Genomic DNA, 13,745 nt, shown 5'->3' on the forward strand with positions numbered 1-13,745 from the left:
TGTTCTGTGAGCACAAGGGAAACCCGTGTCGCTTCCTTGCTGCGCCCACCTGCGTCTAACTCCCGGGGACCACTGCTCTGCTTTCCATCTCTCATTTTGTCATTCTCAGAATGATAAAAAAATCCCCTAAGACTGTCTTTTTAAAATTTAACTTTTAAAATTAATTTTTTAATATAAACAGCAACTATCGACAGACAAACCCACATAAAAAAACTCTGGCTGGGGCCTTCGCTAACAGCACAGGGTATAAAACAGCCTCAAGGCCACACTGGGAACGTGGCTCGAGGTGCTGGCCGTTACGTTCCTCCCCCACATGCACTGGGTCTCCCCAGGAGTCAGGCACCACTGCGTCCCAGAAGGGCCCGGCCCCCTCTGATCACCTCATGGGCAGATATATCCGCCTCCAGCAGCTGGTGTTTCTTCAGCAAGTTGTTCACGGAAGCCAGGTCTTTGCCGTAATCCTCAGACGCCAGCAGGGCCTCCACCTGGAAGGGAAACAGGGAAGGGGAGATGTGACCGTGTGGTGCCCCGTGGGTATGAGGCACAGTGGGTGTTCTGGAAAATCCACGGTGCCCTGTTGTCTGGCCAGGTCTTTGGCCAGCTGCAAACCTGTCAACCCCAAGTTATGTTGTCACAGTGACTCAGCCTGTATCAGCCCCTGTGGCCTGAGTCCTTCTCCCTTCCTGTTAATCAAATTCAGACTTGAGAGCCTAGAACTTGCAATATCACAGCTCAAGGCAGGGTCCCGGTGCCCTCGCAGAGGTTCAAGGGTGAAATGCGGGGCGATCTCACTTAGGGAGCCCCGCCGAAGAACAGAATCAGCAGCAGCGGCTGAGATTAAAGCACGAGGATGTCTGGTGTAGACGTCCCACCAGAATGCAGGGAACACGTCAACGTCCACCAAACAGGAATGGTTCAATTATGACAGGACTAGGACGGACCCAACACAACTCCTCAAATGCTTAGGAAGAATTCTTTTTTTAAAAGATTTTATTTGTATATATGACAGGCAGAGATCGCAAGTTGGCAGAGAGGGAGGCAGAGAGAGAGAAGGAAGCAGGCTCCATGCTGAGCAGAGAGCCCGATGCAGGGCTCGATCCCAGGACTCTGGGATCATGACCTGAGCTGAAGGCAGAGGCCTTAACCCACTGAGCCACCCAGGCGCCCCTTTAGGAAGAATCCTTAATGATTCAGGATAACACTCCCAAAACACACTCACGAAAAATTATATTCTGAGATCAACTCCATATACAAACAGAACTACGCTACTGTTGATGGAAATATGCGTAGACTGGAGGGAAATATTAACGGTAGGCTCCAAAAATTTCTTTTCCCGAATTTTCTCCTAACTCTGGCTTCCTGACTTAGCTGCTACGTTGGTTTCCACCCAGGCAGAGTCTCTAGAGCTACCGCCGCACAGACCCTACTATTGCTCCCTGTTGGCATTCCCACGGAGACAAGCGAGCCGCTGCCTAATTCCTATCAGCGCTTTCTTCTGGAAACTTTCATTCCCTCTGACCCCTTAGAGCACAAGACTCTGATAAGGAAGATTCTGTGGAAAGGGGTGCCTTTTTTCATGGTTTGGAGCTGACTGACTGTCCGGTTATCCCAAACGACCAGAACCCCTCTGCTGGTGAGAGGGGAAACCTGCCATTACCTCGGAAAGCCAGAAGTCGAAGTCCTTGATGCCGGTGTTGAAGTTCTGCTGTTTGTTGGCTTCTTTCAGCTTCTGGCTCTTCTCCGCTGACTTCTGCACCAGGAACTGCCACTGGTCAGCTAAGGCAGCCAGTCGAGCCTGGCGAAGAGAAGGGGCCATCAGAGATGGGGAAGTCCAGGAAGAGCCCCTTCTCTGAAAGCTGAACAATTCGTGGGGAGAGAACAGACAGCCTCATGGGAGCCCTTCTTACCAACTCCCCATCGGTCATGTAGGCAAAAATCTTTATCTGCTTTTGTTCTTTTTTTTTTTTTTTTTTTTTTTAGGATTTTATTTAATTATTTAACAGAAAGAGCGAGCGAGTGCACAAGCAGGAGGAAGGGCAGAGAGAGAGGGAGAAGCAGGCTCCTCACTCAGCAGGGAGCCCAACATGGGGCTCAATCCCAGGACCCCGGGATCATGACCTGAGCCAAAGGCAGACGCTTAACGACTGAGCCACCCAGGCACCCCCATCTGCTTAGTTCTTAAAGCCATATTTCAAAGTCGTCACCACGCGGCCCGTACCTTGACAGCATCCTCACTGCCCGCACAGGCCCCGCGCTCGATGAGGGAGTTGCCCGTGTCGATGACCCCGCGGATGCGGTCGGCGTTGGCGTGTAGTTCTGCTTCGAAGGCCTGGTGCTTCTGGTGCTTGCTCTAAAATTCCAGAAAGATGACCTTTCAGAACCAGGTCCTGTGAGGTTACCTCCGTTTAGGGAAGAGGGAGTCTCAGAAACTTAAGACAACTGGGGGCAAGTGTCAACATTTCTTCTAGAAGGCAGTCATGGCATTTGTCAAACAGTGTGGGGTTCAGCCTGCTGGGAGCAGGGCAGAAGGACCTGGCTGGGAGAAAGGAGATGGACCAGCTCAGGAGCAGGGGAATGGAGTCAATTCTTCAATCAGCTGGGAGGGAAATCCGAGAATTGAGTACTTTCTACCATTCTGCAGAAAACGCCAGCAGCCAAGGGCAGTGTTTAAACTACTTGGACATCAGTTTCCATCCACAACCTTCTCCTCCACGGACAGACGATCTTAACAGGTGACACACACCTGGCTCGCCTGTCATACACATGAGGCCGTGATCACTCTGGCTGGCAGGCGGACTCTCCGCCGACAAGCGAGCATCTACAGCTGCCCCAGACCTGGACTTTGCGGCCTTTTGTAGCTGTCATTAACCAAAACTCCTGAGCACTGTTAAAACCCAAGCTTGACTGGAGGAAGGAAATGACTTTTGCTAAGGAAAGAGAGGGCTGGGAGAAGGCTCCTGATGCTAGGTCTCAAGGGGATTTTCAAGAGTCTGCAAAGCAAGAGAAGGCACGGGAAACACTACAAGACAATGCAAGGACACAGCTGTGACACAATTCTGGGTGAGAAAGGCAGGGTCTCGGGGGATGTTATTTGGGGGAAAAGAACTAAAAGAAAAAAAAAGTACGGTCAGGGAAGGATTCTGCATCAAATGTTTCATTTCAGGGGCAGCAACTGTCGAAGGACGGAGCCGCCCGGCGGGCGGAGCGCGGTGCCCACATCGGGCGGCCGCCTTCCGCGTTCCGCTGCCCGAGTCCGAGCAGGGTCTCAAATACCCACAAACCCTGACGCGAGTCCAGTTCCTGCTTCTCTTTCTTGCTCTGATCACTCTTTGGTTCCAACCCCACCTATCCCATTTCTTCATTTCTTCGATCCGTTTAAAGCACCACCTGGACTACATTTTCACCGAAAAGTCCCCTACGCTGCCCCCCTGCGCAACAACGTTCCTCTTTTTCCTTAATCTCTCACCCCTGGCTCCGGTCAGCTTTGGAAGCAGATCATCTGCTCCCCTGAGGCAACTTAACTGTCTGTCTCCAGGGACCAGCACCTCTGATGGCAGCCTGGCTGCGTCATCAGACTCGTACCACGCCAGACGCCTTGTCCTCGGCCACCGAGAACCGGGAGCACAACTCCATACAGAAAAAACTGATTACTCCTTTTTTTTTTTTCTTTTAAAGAAGCACCTCTGAAAAGCCAGTAGTTAACTACTGCCCCCAAATAAAACATCGTACAGAACTTGCCTAAGTGACACATGGGGACAAGGGAGGGGGTGCAGGGGTGCAGGCTAATTACGACAGAGAAAGCCACATCCCACAGGGACACTTGAATGGAGTGTGATGGGTCATTAGAAATGAGAAGCACGCGTGAGGAGACGCCAGCCGACCACACGAGGCCACAACAAGGATCTACGCAGAGGGACACAAACACTGGAGCGCATTTAACTAAAAAACTCTTGAAGAAGATTAGAAACTTACCAGCAGCTTGGAAAGCTACAAAAACAGATTAAAATAACAAGAGTTCAGTACACGGAGGTGAAAAGTACATATCCGCTACTAAACAGAGGCTCACTCTGTGGTCCTTCCCCTGGGAAGCGCGGCGTGGGGCAGAGCTGCTAGAGGGGGCGCCGCCCACTTCTCTAGCAGACACAGCCTCCACGGGGACAAGTGAGGAAGGCATGTCTCACATCGGGTCATTTAGTGACACCTCTCCACGGGCTGAGCTTCTTGGAATAACCTTGGCTGGCTTCCACAAGGACACAGGAAATGGTTCTCTAGGTGGAGCCCCCACAGCTGAAGCTGCCTTCTTTACCAGAACCTTTACCAGAACCTGTCCCAGAACCAAGGCTGCCTTGGGGACGAGCGGCCACTTGGCTCGGCTCACCTGGATGTTAGTGGGGTCCTTGTAGGACTCATCGCTTGCGGTCTGTAGTTTCTCACTGATCCACGCCTCGATCTCATCCACGTCCCGGCTGAACTGCTGGAGCGTCTGCGATTCTCCTAGCTTCGACCTCTTCTCAATCATCTGGGCTTTTAGGCGGCGCCACCTGGGATGGTGAAATGGAACCCAAGCGTGAAGCTCGCGGAGAGCAAGACGGGCTGGGGGGTCCCCCAGGGCCCGTGAGCGCGCGCAGCACCACCCCCACCGACACGCACCTGTCCAAAACCTCGTTGCGCCGGCTGCAGATGTCGCCCTTGGCATAGTGGCCGGCGGCGACGAGCTGCTCAGCAAAGGACTGCAGGGCGGCGATCTTCTCCTCCTGTGGGCAAACAGAGGCATGAGGCCAAGACGGGCGGGCGGGCGGGCCCAGCCTTGCACGGGCCGCAGGTCTTGCACAGAGAGTGGCTGTTCTGGGTGGCGATGCCCGAGCCGGCGCCGGGATCGGACTACGCTGACACTTTAGAAGCCAGAGAGCAGAGGCCAGGAGAAGCTTGATTTCGACCACTAGCAGAGTTTAACTCAAGATGACTCCAGGTCACCCTGGGGACAGGGGCTAGGACACCAGGAGTTGTCACACACAAAATCAAGCTGATTGTCAGATGGGTGCCAGATTTTCAACAAAATGGGCTATAAATCAAAGAGGTGCCCATCTTCCCGAGCTGTTAGCACTCAGGCGTTCTCTCTCCTCACCAGCACATTTGTGATTCTGCTTTGACAATAAGTTTTTTCTGCGGGGCATCCCAGTTACTAAAACCTCACAAGTATCAGAACTTAGAAGTTCTAAAAAGCATCCAGGTCCATATGCGCTTTCCCAACAAGGGGGGCCGCTCTTCCTTCGTGTGGCCAACAGCAAGTCTCTTCGCTTCAGGGAGCCGCCAAGGCTGAGTTGGGCACGTCAGGGACGAGTTTTTATTCTAGTCGTTGAGACGGAAAGCGGCAGCAGCCCCCAAAGAGAGCCGTCCATCTGGACAAACCTACACCGAGGAGAGAAAGGCCTCACCTGGACGTTGATGGCTTTGTCGAAGTCCTCGTGTTTTTTGATCAGAGCCTCCACGCTGTCCAGCGAGTCTCCTTTGTCCTCGGTATTCAAGAAGGCCTCGCGGGCAGCCATCCAGTTCTCAGCTTGCTCGCAGTCCCGATGAAAGAGCTAAAGAAAAGGAGGCAGGTGGGCAGATGGGGCCGTCGGCCACGAAGCTCCCGGTTCGAAAGCCCATGGCAAACAGGAAGCGACGTCCTGTACGCACCTGCAGCTCGAGGCACTGATCCAACATCATCCTGCGCTGAGCCCAGGCCTTCTCCAGCCCCGCGCGCTCCCGATCTAGAATATCTAGTTTCTCCTTGACCTCTGGGCTGGCGTAGTGCCCATGAGCCAGCAGCTGCTGCCCAAACTGCTCAAAGGCCTGGAAAGTGCCAGCCCTGGCATCGATTTCTGTCCGGTGCTCCTGCCAAGAGGAGGGAAGGGGTTAGGTAACCGGCACGAGATGCCCACCGCCCTGTCAACCACTGATGCGTGGCTAGGGTGCTGCTGGCGGCAGGGGGGCGGGGAGGGCGCACAGTCTTCCTAGCCCAGCAGCACAACACCCCCACCACCACTTGGTGGGCAGAGCCCCCTACCTGGTGTCGTTCCAGCAAAGCTTCAGCTCCGGTGACATCCCTGGCGAGCTCGTCTGAGGACACCAACCCTCGTATTCCATTGATCCAAGACATGAGGTCCCTGGCAAGCAGACACAGAGGAACAGCGATTACATTACCTGGCAAGCAGGCTTTCTGCCCAGGAAAAGAGAACCACACAATTCCTGTCTCAGAAGATTATTTGGGGTCAAGTAGTTAATCTACTAAATGATTATTCAGGGTCAACTAGTTAATCTACTAACCGGCTAATCTACTGAATGGTTAACTAGTTATAATCCGCATCTCTGGGCAAAATATTTCAAAGCCTCTTGTTCATCCTATTGAGATGTTAAAAAAATTAAAAACGACAACAAAAGACTGAGCATTCCTCAGAAATCAACGCACTAAACTTGTGACTAAGATCTTCCAGCCGTAAAGTAGGTTTGACACAAGCAACAACTATGGTGGGGTTTTCCACAACTTCGGAGGAAACGCTTTTCTCTGAGCTTGCAGCAGTCCTGGGCCCACGCAGGCGCTGAACCCAGCTTCTGACCGATGTCTGCACGTGAGGGCACAGAAATCAACGTGTGAGGGCACAGGTCCTATCCTAGAATTCCTTTGATCAGATACACCCAGGATCGGCAAATCCAGAGACCGAAAACAGACTTGATGAGGAGAGGAGAAAGGGGGGTGACTCCTTATGGTGCTCGGGGTGCTCTTCTGAGGCGGTGGAAAGTGTCATAACTTCAGAGAGGTAGTACTCGTATAACACAGTAAGATTACCAGTGAATGACATCCTTTAAGACACATAACTGTTCTGTTATTTGATTTTTACCTTAAAAAAAAAAAGAAACCGGAAACCAAAAACCCAACTGGGACCTCCTACCAGAGGCCTGGGAAGGGGAAGCGCATCACCTGCCCAGCCCAGCCCCGCAGAGCTAGTGCCTGGGTAAAACACACCTACGTGTATACCCCCGTGTGCACACACCCGTTGTGAAACCCTTGTAAGCACAGAAGCGTGCCACAGAGAAACACCTGTCCCGAATGGGTGCCAGGGACCAAATTCTACCTCACCCGCCGGTGGGGCACTACGTAGCCTTAAAAAAGCTTGAGGCCCTGGTCATGGGACATCCCGCTAGACACCCAGCCTCGACCCTTCAAAACCGTCAGTGTCATGAAAGACAACATGCAGAGGGCGGAGGGGTCAGGCAACCACTGACCCAAACACAAACCCGGACTCGTGAACACACATTTGAGACGACCGGGAGAACCCGAACCGGGACTAGGTAAGCCGTTGCTGTGCTGGCCTTGGACGTGAGGGTGGGGGGTGGAAACGCGGGGCACGCAGGAGGCAGAGGCCCAGGTATTTAGAGGAAAAGGGCCGTGTTATCTGCAAAGCACCGGCAGCCGGGTCAGCAACACAGAAGCGTGTGTCTGGCGGCAAAGCCAACTGGGGGCTACCTGCGAAGGGTGTCAGCCGGGTTCCTGTTTCATCCTTTCTATTTTTCGAAGACTATGAAGTTTCTCTCACTAAAACAGGTTTGCGAAAGAGACTATGGTACATCTGTAGTAAGTGAGAGAGACGTCGAAGGCAGAAACCGAATGCCATCCGGCGGGAAACGGTGCGCATGTGGACAGGGACGCGGAGACTTCTGCTGGCACGGGGGAGCCAGACGATGCCGCCTCGCCCAGAGGGACCTGCCCGAAGCGAATGACCGCCCACCGGCTTCAGGCCTCCTACCGGAAGTCACTGAGGAAGCGCTGCAGGTCGTGGGAGTCGCCCAGCTTGGCCTTGCGCTGGTCCGCGCGCTTCCCCAGGCTGCTCCACGCCTGGTCCAGCTCCGTGCACTTTTCCTGCAGGTCCTCGGCCGACTCGGGGTGGGACTGGATCAGGCGCTCGGCCGTCTCCCCCAGCGAGTTGACCTGCGGGAGCAAGGTGGCGGCACGTGAGGGAGCTGCGCTCTGCCGAGTGGAAGAGTCGCGCTGCCCGGGGCCCAAACGTCCCCCACCCTGCCACCTCTCACCTTGTCGCCGAGAGCTGCGAGGTCACGCTCAAAGCCCTCGTGCTTGCGCTGCAGGGCTTGGACGCTGGCCAGGTCGTGGCCGTAGTTGTCAGTGTTCAGAGCCTGATTCTTCTCCTCAATCCACTCTTTGGTCTCATCCGCATCTCTGTGGGGAGGCGTGCAGACGGTGACGGACTGCTGGGCACAGCAGCTACCACCAAAAGCTCCACGAAGCAAAAAACCCACATTCGCTCCCTCCCTCCGTCTTTACTGAGCAGTGCACCCCGGGACAGGTGTGGTCCCGGACGCCAGAGCACGGAGTGAGCGGAGGCAGCCCGTGCAGGGACCGCCAAGGGCAACCCACTGCAGCCCGGAGCTGCCCCTCACCTGTGGAACCTCTGCACCTCGTGGGCGCTGCCCAAGAGCTGGCTCCGCTCCTCGGCCAGCTGCTGCAGGGACCGCCAGCGCTCGTTCAGCTCCTGCAGGAGGACAGCGGTCAGCGCGGTTGCACCCAGGCCAGCCTCCAACACGCGGCCCAGAACCAGAGGACCGGCGCTCGGCTTGCAAGGAACGGCCGGAGCATGGACGATTTCCTGTCTCCACCCTTCCCAGCGCAATATAGTACAGACGCAACAGCACAAATCCAGAAGCTGAGGACTGCAGCAAAGTTAGCCACGTCTGATGGCCTGAATGCTCCGTGAGCATCTGACCTGGAATCATCTCGAAGGCCGCAGGGACATGCAGCCGACTCAGCCTCCCTCTCAGCTCCAAGCTGCCGCCTGGAGCAGTTGCTTCATCAGCAACTACCCTGCGGGGGGGCGTCTCACTCCACCCCTGTCCTGATCTCAGGGTTCTGGGCCTGGCCTGGGTCTGGCTCCCTGCTCAGTGGGGAATCTGCTGCCGCCTCACCCTCTCGCCCTCCCATACATGAGCTCTTTCTCAAATAAATGGACAAAAATCCTTACAAACAAACAAACAAAGGAACTAGCGTGTGGATGAGTCCCAAGCCCCGAGCCCAGCCACACCCCATGCCACGGCAGGCCACGTGGGGCCCGGTGCTTGAAGAGACAAACACTGGGGGGACCTACACTTCTTGCAGCTCCTGGCCCTACTAGAAGGGAAGGGAAGGCTAATTTTACCACTAAGAGCAGGTGAGTTCTTGAGCAGGGAAGGCCACCCAGCCACCCTGCTGTGGGCGGAGAGCAGGCATTTCCCCAGGAAAACCTCGCAGCCGGGACAGCGACAAGTGCAACAGCTCGTGTGATGACTTAGGACAAGAGCTCTGCCATAGTCCGGAGAAGAAGAACAGGGAGGGAGACTGGGAGACGAGGGGGCTGGCCAGTTTCTTACCTTGATGGAATTAAAGGTGGCCACGGTGTGAACCATCAGACGAGCAGACTATGGAGGGAGGAAAGCAAAAGAGCAACGCTAATCCCGTGTCTGCCAATTACGGCACAATTCCGAGGAGCAAGTGCCATTCATTAGGTCTCAATCATCAACCAAAATTGTCTTAAGGGGACACGGTCAAAATGCTGAGCAGAGCCACAAATAAAGGATTAACCAGTGGAAAGGCACAAAGCACCCAAGTGCACAATTTAACTAAGTTCACTGGATGAAGAGTCAAGAGAGAGTGGTGACAACCACAATTAAAACAGCTGGCTGGGGCAGGGGCGTCTGGCAGGCTCAGGCTGGGGAGCACACAACTCTTGATTTCAGGGTTCTGAGTTCAAGCCCCACACTGGGTGTAGAGATTGCTTAAAAATAAAATCTTAAATACACACATATAAAACCCCCCAGCTGGCTGACAGGAAACAGAGCTCAATGTCTAAGTATTAGTGTTGTTCATACTGCAGAATAGGCCAGAAAACACCCAGTTTAACAAATGCTGGGAGTTGAGACTGTTTATGCCTAAAAATGCCAAGAACCTCATATCTCTTCTTGGCTATCAGGCTGCTCGTCTTTTTAACAGTGTCCCCCTTGAACTAAGGGCAACAGCCTTACCAGATAGGGGCAAAAAACGCCAAAACAAAACACAAAGACCAGTGAATTAGCTTTCTTCTCACCAAGGTACAAATCAGACATTCCTTGGGATCACAGAACCCACCAGTTTTATGTTTTAAAAAAAATCCCACATTACAATACCGGTAATCTTCAAATATGTTAAGAAAATCAGGGGCCAAAAGCTGGGATGTGAGGGAGTCGGGCTCATCGGTGCTGCCGTGACACGCCCAGGTGACATTTTCAACCGGTGTGGATGTGTACAGGTTCAAAAAGTACACACCTTTGTCTCCAATCCGTTTTAGAAATAAAAATTAAAAAGAAAACTCGTATGCATTTGTTTGGTGGCGTTGGTGTTCACAAAGCCACCTGAAGCACACTTCCGAAAACACGCCCGTTACCAGAAAAACCAGGAGGGGAGACGGGTGAGGATGTTGCCCACTCACATCACCAATGATCATACCCCGCAACCTAAGAATAATTACGATTGAAAACAAGGAGAAAAAGCTGAATCGAAGAGAAAAGTCATGCTCCTCCCCCCCAGTGTGAAACCTCTTTAATGACGGAAACATCCGGGCCAGGAGGGGTGAGGAGGCCAGAAGCAGGGGGCCCTAGCCAAGCACCCTGTGTCTGTCTGGAATCGTGTCTGTCATGGAAGATACATCTCTTTCTACTCCTCCTTCTACATCTCTCTGCAGGATCTGGTATCTTTGAAGAAGCAGTTCTTAGGCCCCTGAGGAAAGTGGCTAGGCAGAGGTCAGTTTCTTGTCCCTGTTCTGTCCTTCGGGACTGCAATCCCATGGGTGCAACCACGCCTAACCACGCAGGGCCACCGTGCAGGCTTTACTCTGGCAGTGACAGTATACAAGGCCATCTAACCGAACTCGTCCTGAGCACCTGCACGGAACACCTGCTTCTTTTTACTAAGGGCTACATTTTAAGACATGACAGAATCAAAGGATAGAATGCCAGGGTCAAAAGGAAACCAGCCAACAACTCCAGAAATGACCAGAGACTCCCAACATGCCCAAATCCTCAGAAATAGACACACCAGAAAAAAACCATAAAATATGTCTATTCCTGAAAACCTTTGAAAACATAACTGGCAAGGGAGTTCCTACCTTCCATGGGGATGCAGTCTTGGAATCCGTGTCATCCTGCTTAGGGGAGAGGCAGACATTAGGAAGCCATGCAGAGCAGAACAACTCAGCCTCCCCACCTCCCATCCATGGTTGGGGTTCTCTAGAGCCATCAGCCAGGGTAGCATTTCCCTGAGATCAGAAACTGACTGCTGCTCAGAGCACACCACAAGGCAGCATGAGGGAAGGGAAGCCAATAAACAGGAGAGGAAAATTTCTAGTCTTTTATGAAGTGGACAAAAATGAAGAGAATGAAGAAATTTAGTAAGAAAACCACCAACTCTTGTCTCTGTCCTACTCACTGGATTCTTGGAAAAAGGATAATAAATAAACATACAATAATTGCTGTGGAAAAAGCTTTAGAAAACTGAAGAGAACTTTTTTTTAATGGTCTTCAGGAGAATGGCAAATTAAAACCTGTTTCTGCTCTTCTTTCTCTTCCACAGATTTTTACCAACAAAAGGCCTCTCTGAGGTTTGGGGACGGAAATCCGTAAGAGGTTCATGACTGTCTATTCTTCCCCCAAACCTACCCTTCCTCACGTTCCAGGTTCCACACAGACTTACCCTGGGCATCATGCCACACACCTCCTACAAGGAAAGAAGGAAACGAGTTTCATTATTCGAGAAAACACGCAACTTTCTGTGACACTTGTTACTGTCAAACCCGGACACGGGGACAGAATCACAAGACAGACAAATTGCCCCAAAGAGCTTCTTAAGAGTCTGACAGACTGTTTATATGCAAGACCTTTTATTCATTTAAGAAATGGGTAGGGTAGGTGGCTCTGTGGCGCAATGGATAGCGCATTGGACTTCAAGAAATGGGTAAGGTTACTACTAACTAAGGGCCATGTAACAGCAAACAAGGGACGCCTGGGTGGCTCAGCTGGTTAAGCGTCTGCCTTCAGCTCAGGTCATGATCCCGGAGTCCTGGGATCGAGCCCCACATCCGGCTCCCTGCTCAGCAGGAAGCCTGCTTCTCCCTCTCCCACTTCCCTTGCTTGTGTTCCCTCTCTGCCGGTGTCTCTCTCAAATAATAAAATCTTTAAAAAATAATAATAAATAGGGACGCCTGGGTGGCTCAGTGGGTTAAAGCCTCTGTCTTCGGCTCAGGTCATGATCCCAGGGTCCTAGGTTTAAGCCCCGCATCGGGCTCTCTGCTCGGCAGGGAGCCTCCTTCCTCCTCTCTCTCTGCCTGCCTCTCTGCCTGCTTGTGATCTCTGTCAGATAAAGAAGTAAAATCTTTAAAAAAAAAAAATAATAAAAAATAAAGAGTAAACAACTTTCACGACATGAAACGGGCACATGGAGAAGACAGGAGGTAAACGAAATGGAGCCAGAGAGGACCTGACCACACGTGGGCCAGCACAGTGCGCTACGGGACGCCACGTGCTGGGCCCAGAAGGGCACAGGAAGGAGCCACGTTCCTTCCCGCCGGCACACGGCTCCATGCGAGCCCGGGGTACTCGCCTGCTGCTGGACGGCCTGCACCTCCTCGGCCATCAGACCTTCGGACTCCAGGTCTTCAGCCACCTTGTTGATGTCCTTTAGCCGCGACTCATTGGCCTTTAGATCCTGTAAAGCAAAACCCGTAACAGCTAAGACGCTAAGAGTAATACAGAGGAGGAGGCGGGCAAAAGAGGTTCAAACTACAGTTTGAACCTCCAGGGTTTCTGTTCAGTAGGTATCCTGTGAACCAGTTTCTCTATTCCATGGGAGTCACCTAAACCAGGAAGTCCTGACTGTGGCGATCGAGGAAGCAAGGCAACCATAGGGCACTGACTGACAATGCCTCGTCTGCAATCTGCCTCATCAACGGTGGTTCATACGCCATGATTCTGTCAGGATGGGAATTTGTGTTCCGCTTTCTTCGGAGGAACATGTTTTTAAAATGTGCTGAAATTCTAATGACAGCTCCTGGGGGCGGGGACGACAGCCCCTCACCCACACGAACTGGTTATGAAACTCTTGAAGTGGGAACGAGAAATAAGATGTGGTTTAGGCACACAGTGGAGACCCATTCAGCCATAAAAAGTTGTGGAGTCCCGACACCAGGGAGGCAAGAATGAACCAGGAAAACACGCTGCTCCGTGACAGCCGCCGGCAGTGAAAAGTCACGTCATACAGGAGTCCACATGTACGGAATGTCCAGAATATGTCAATTTGGGGACAAAGGGCCAGGGATCCCGGGAAGGATGCTGTGCTGAGGGCGCAGCTCCCCCGTGACACGGGAAATGGCCCGGGACCAGAGAGGTCAGTGGCTGCGCCGCGCGGCACTTTCAAACCGCCTACTTGAAAAACGCGTAACCGTGTGTCGGGTCCACTTTACCCCAATTACAAAAAGTACTTTAACATGTTTTTGTCTTTTAAGTTCAAAAGCTCTTAAGAGAATTAGAGAAAAGCGCCTCGACTTCCGTGAGGCTAATTCAGCCAAAGAAAAATTCCGGCTCATGTCCCCGTGACGCGGCTCCCCGGCGGGCCAGCGCCACCCGGGCCCTGGGGGTTCCTGTGAATTTCAGTCACGAGGCCGGCACGCCCTCGGGCTGCTCATCAGAGG

General features: G+C 52.8%; 1 protein-coding gene across 16 annotated transcripts in view; it reads right to left on the reverse strand.

The window, feature by feature from the left end:
* SPTAN1 (spectrin alpha, non-erythrocytic 1) overlaps positions 1-13,745 on the reverse strand; it is a 61,413-nt gene that overhangs the window by 14,210 nt on the left and 33,458 nt on the right. For 5 of the 16 annotated variants that reach the window (XM_059410632.1, XM_059410634.1, XM_059410639.1 and 2 more), the window contains 16 exons: positions 12,659-12,763; positions 11,753-11,776; positions 11,169-11,207; positions 9,400-9,447; positions 8,437-8,528; positions 8,071-8,215; positions 7,788-7,969; positions 6,050-6,149; positions 5,680-5,877; positions 5,436-5,582; positions 4,651-4,754; positions 4,379-4,541; positions 3,973-3,987; positions 2,219-2,350; positions 1,658-1,795; positions 381-485 (listed from right to left, as the gene is read on the reverse strand). In XM_059410632.1, the coding sequence (XP_059266615.1) occupies positions 381-485; positions 1,658-1,795; positions 2,219-2,350; positions 3,973-3,987; positions 4,379-4,541; positions 4,651-4,754; positions 5,436-5,582; positions 5,680-5,877; positions 6,050-6,149; positions 7,788-7,969; positions 8,071-8,215; positions 8,437-8,528; positions 9,400-9,447; positions 11,169-11,207; positions 11,753-11,776; positions 12,659-12,763 (1,737 nt within the window). The remainder of the gene's footprint in view (positions 1-380; positions 486-1,657; positions 1,796-2,218; positions 2,351-3,972; positions 3,988-4,378; positions 4,542-4,650; positions 4,755-5,435; positions 5,583-5,679; positions 5,878-6,049; positions 6,150-7,787; positions 7,970-8,070; positions 8,216-8,436; positions 8,529-9,399; positions 9,448-11,168; positions 11,208-11,752; positions 11,777-12,658; positions 12,764-13,745) is intronic. The other 11 variants (XM_059410641.1, XM_059410635.1, XM_059410640.1 and 8 more) reach the window with 5 other exon arrangements.

Source organism: Mustela nigripes, chromosome 9, assembly GCF_022355385.1.
Source record: "Mustela nigripes isolate SB6536 chromosome 9, MUSNIG.SB6536, whole genome shotgun sequence".
In the NCBI taxonomy this organism is placed as follows: domain Eukaryota; kingdom Metazoa; phylum Chordata; class Mammalia; order Carnivora; family Mustelidae; genus Mustela; species Mustela nigripes.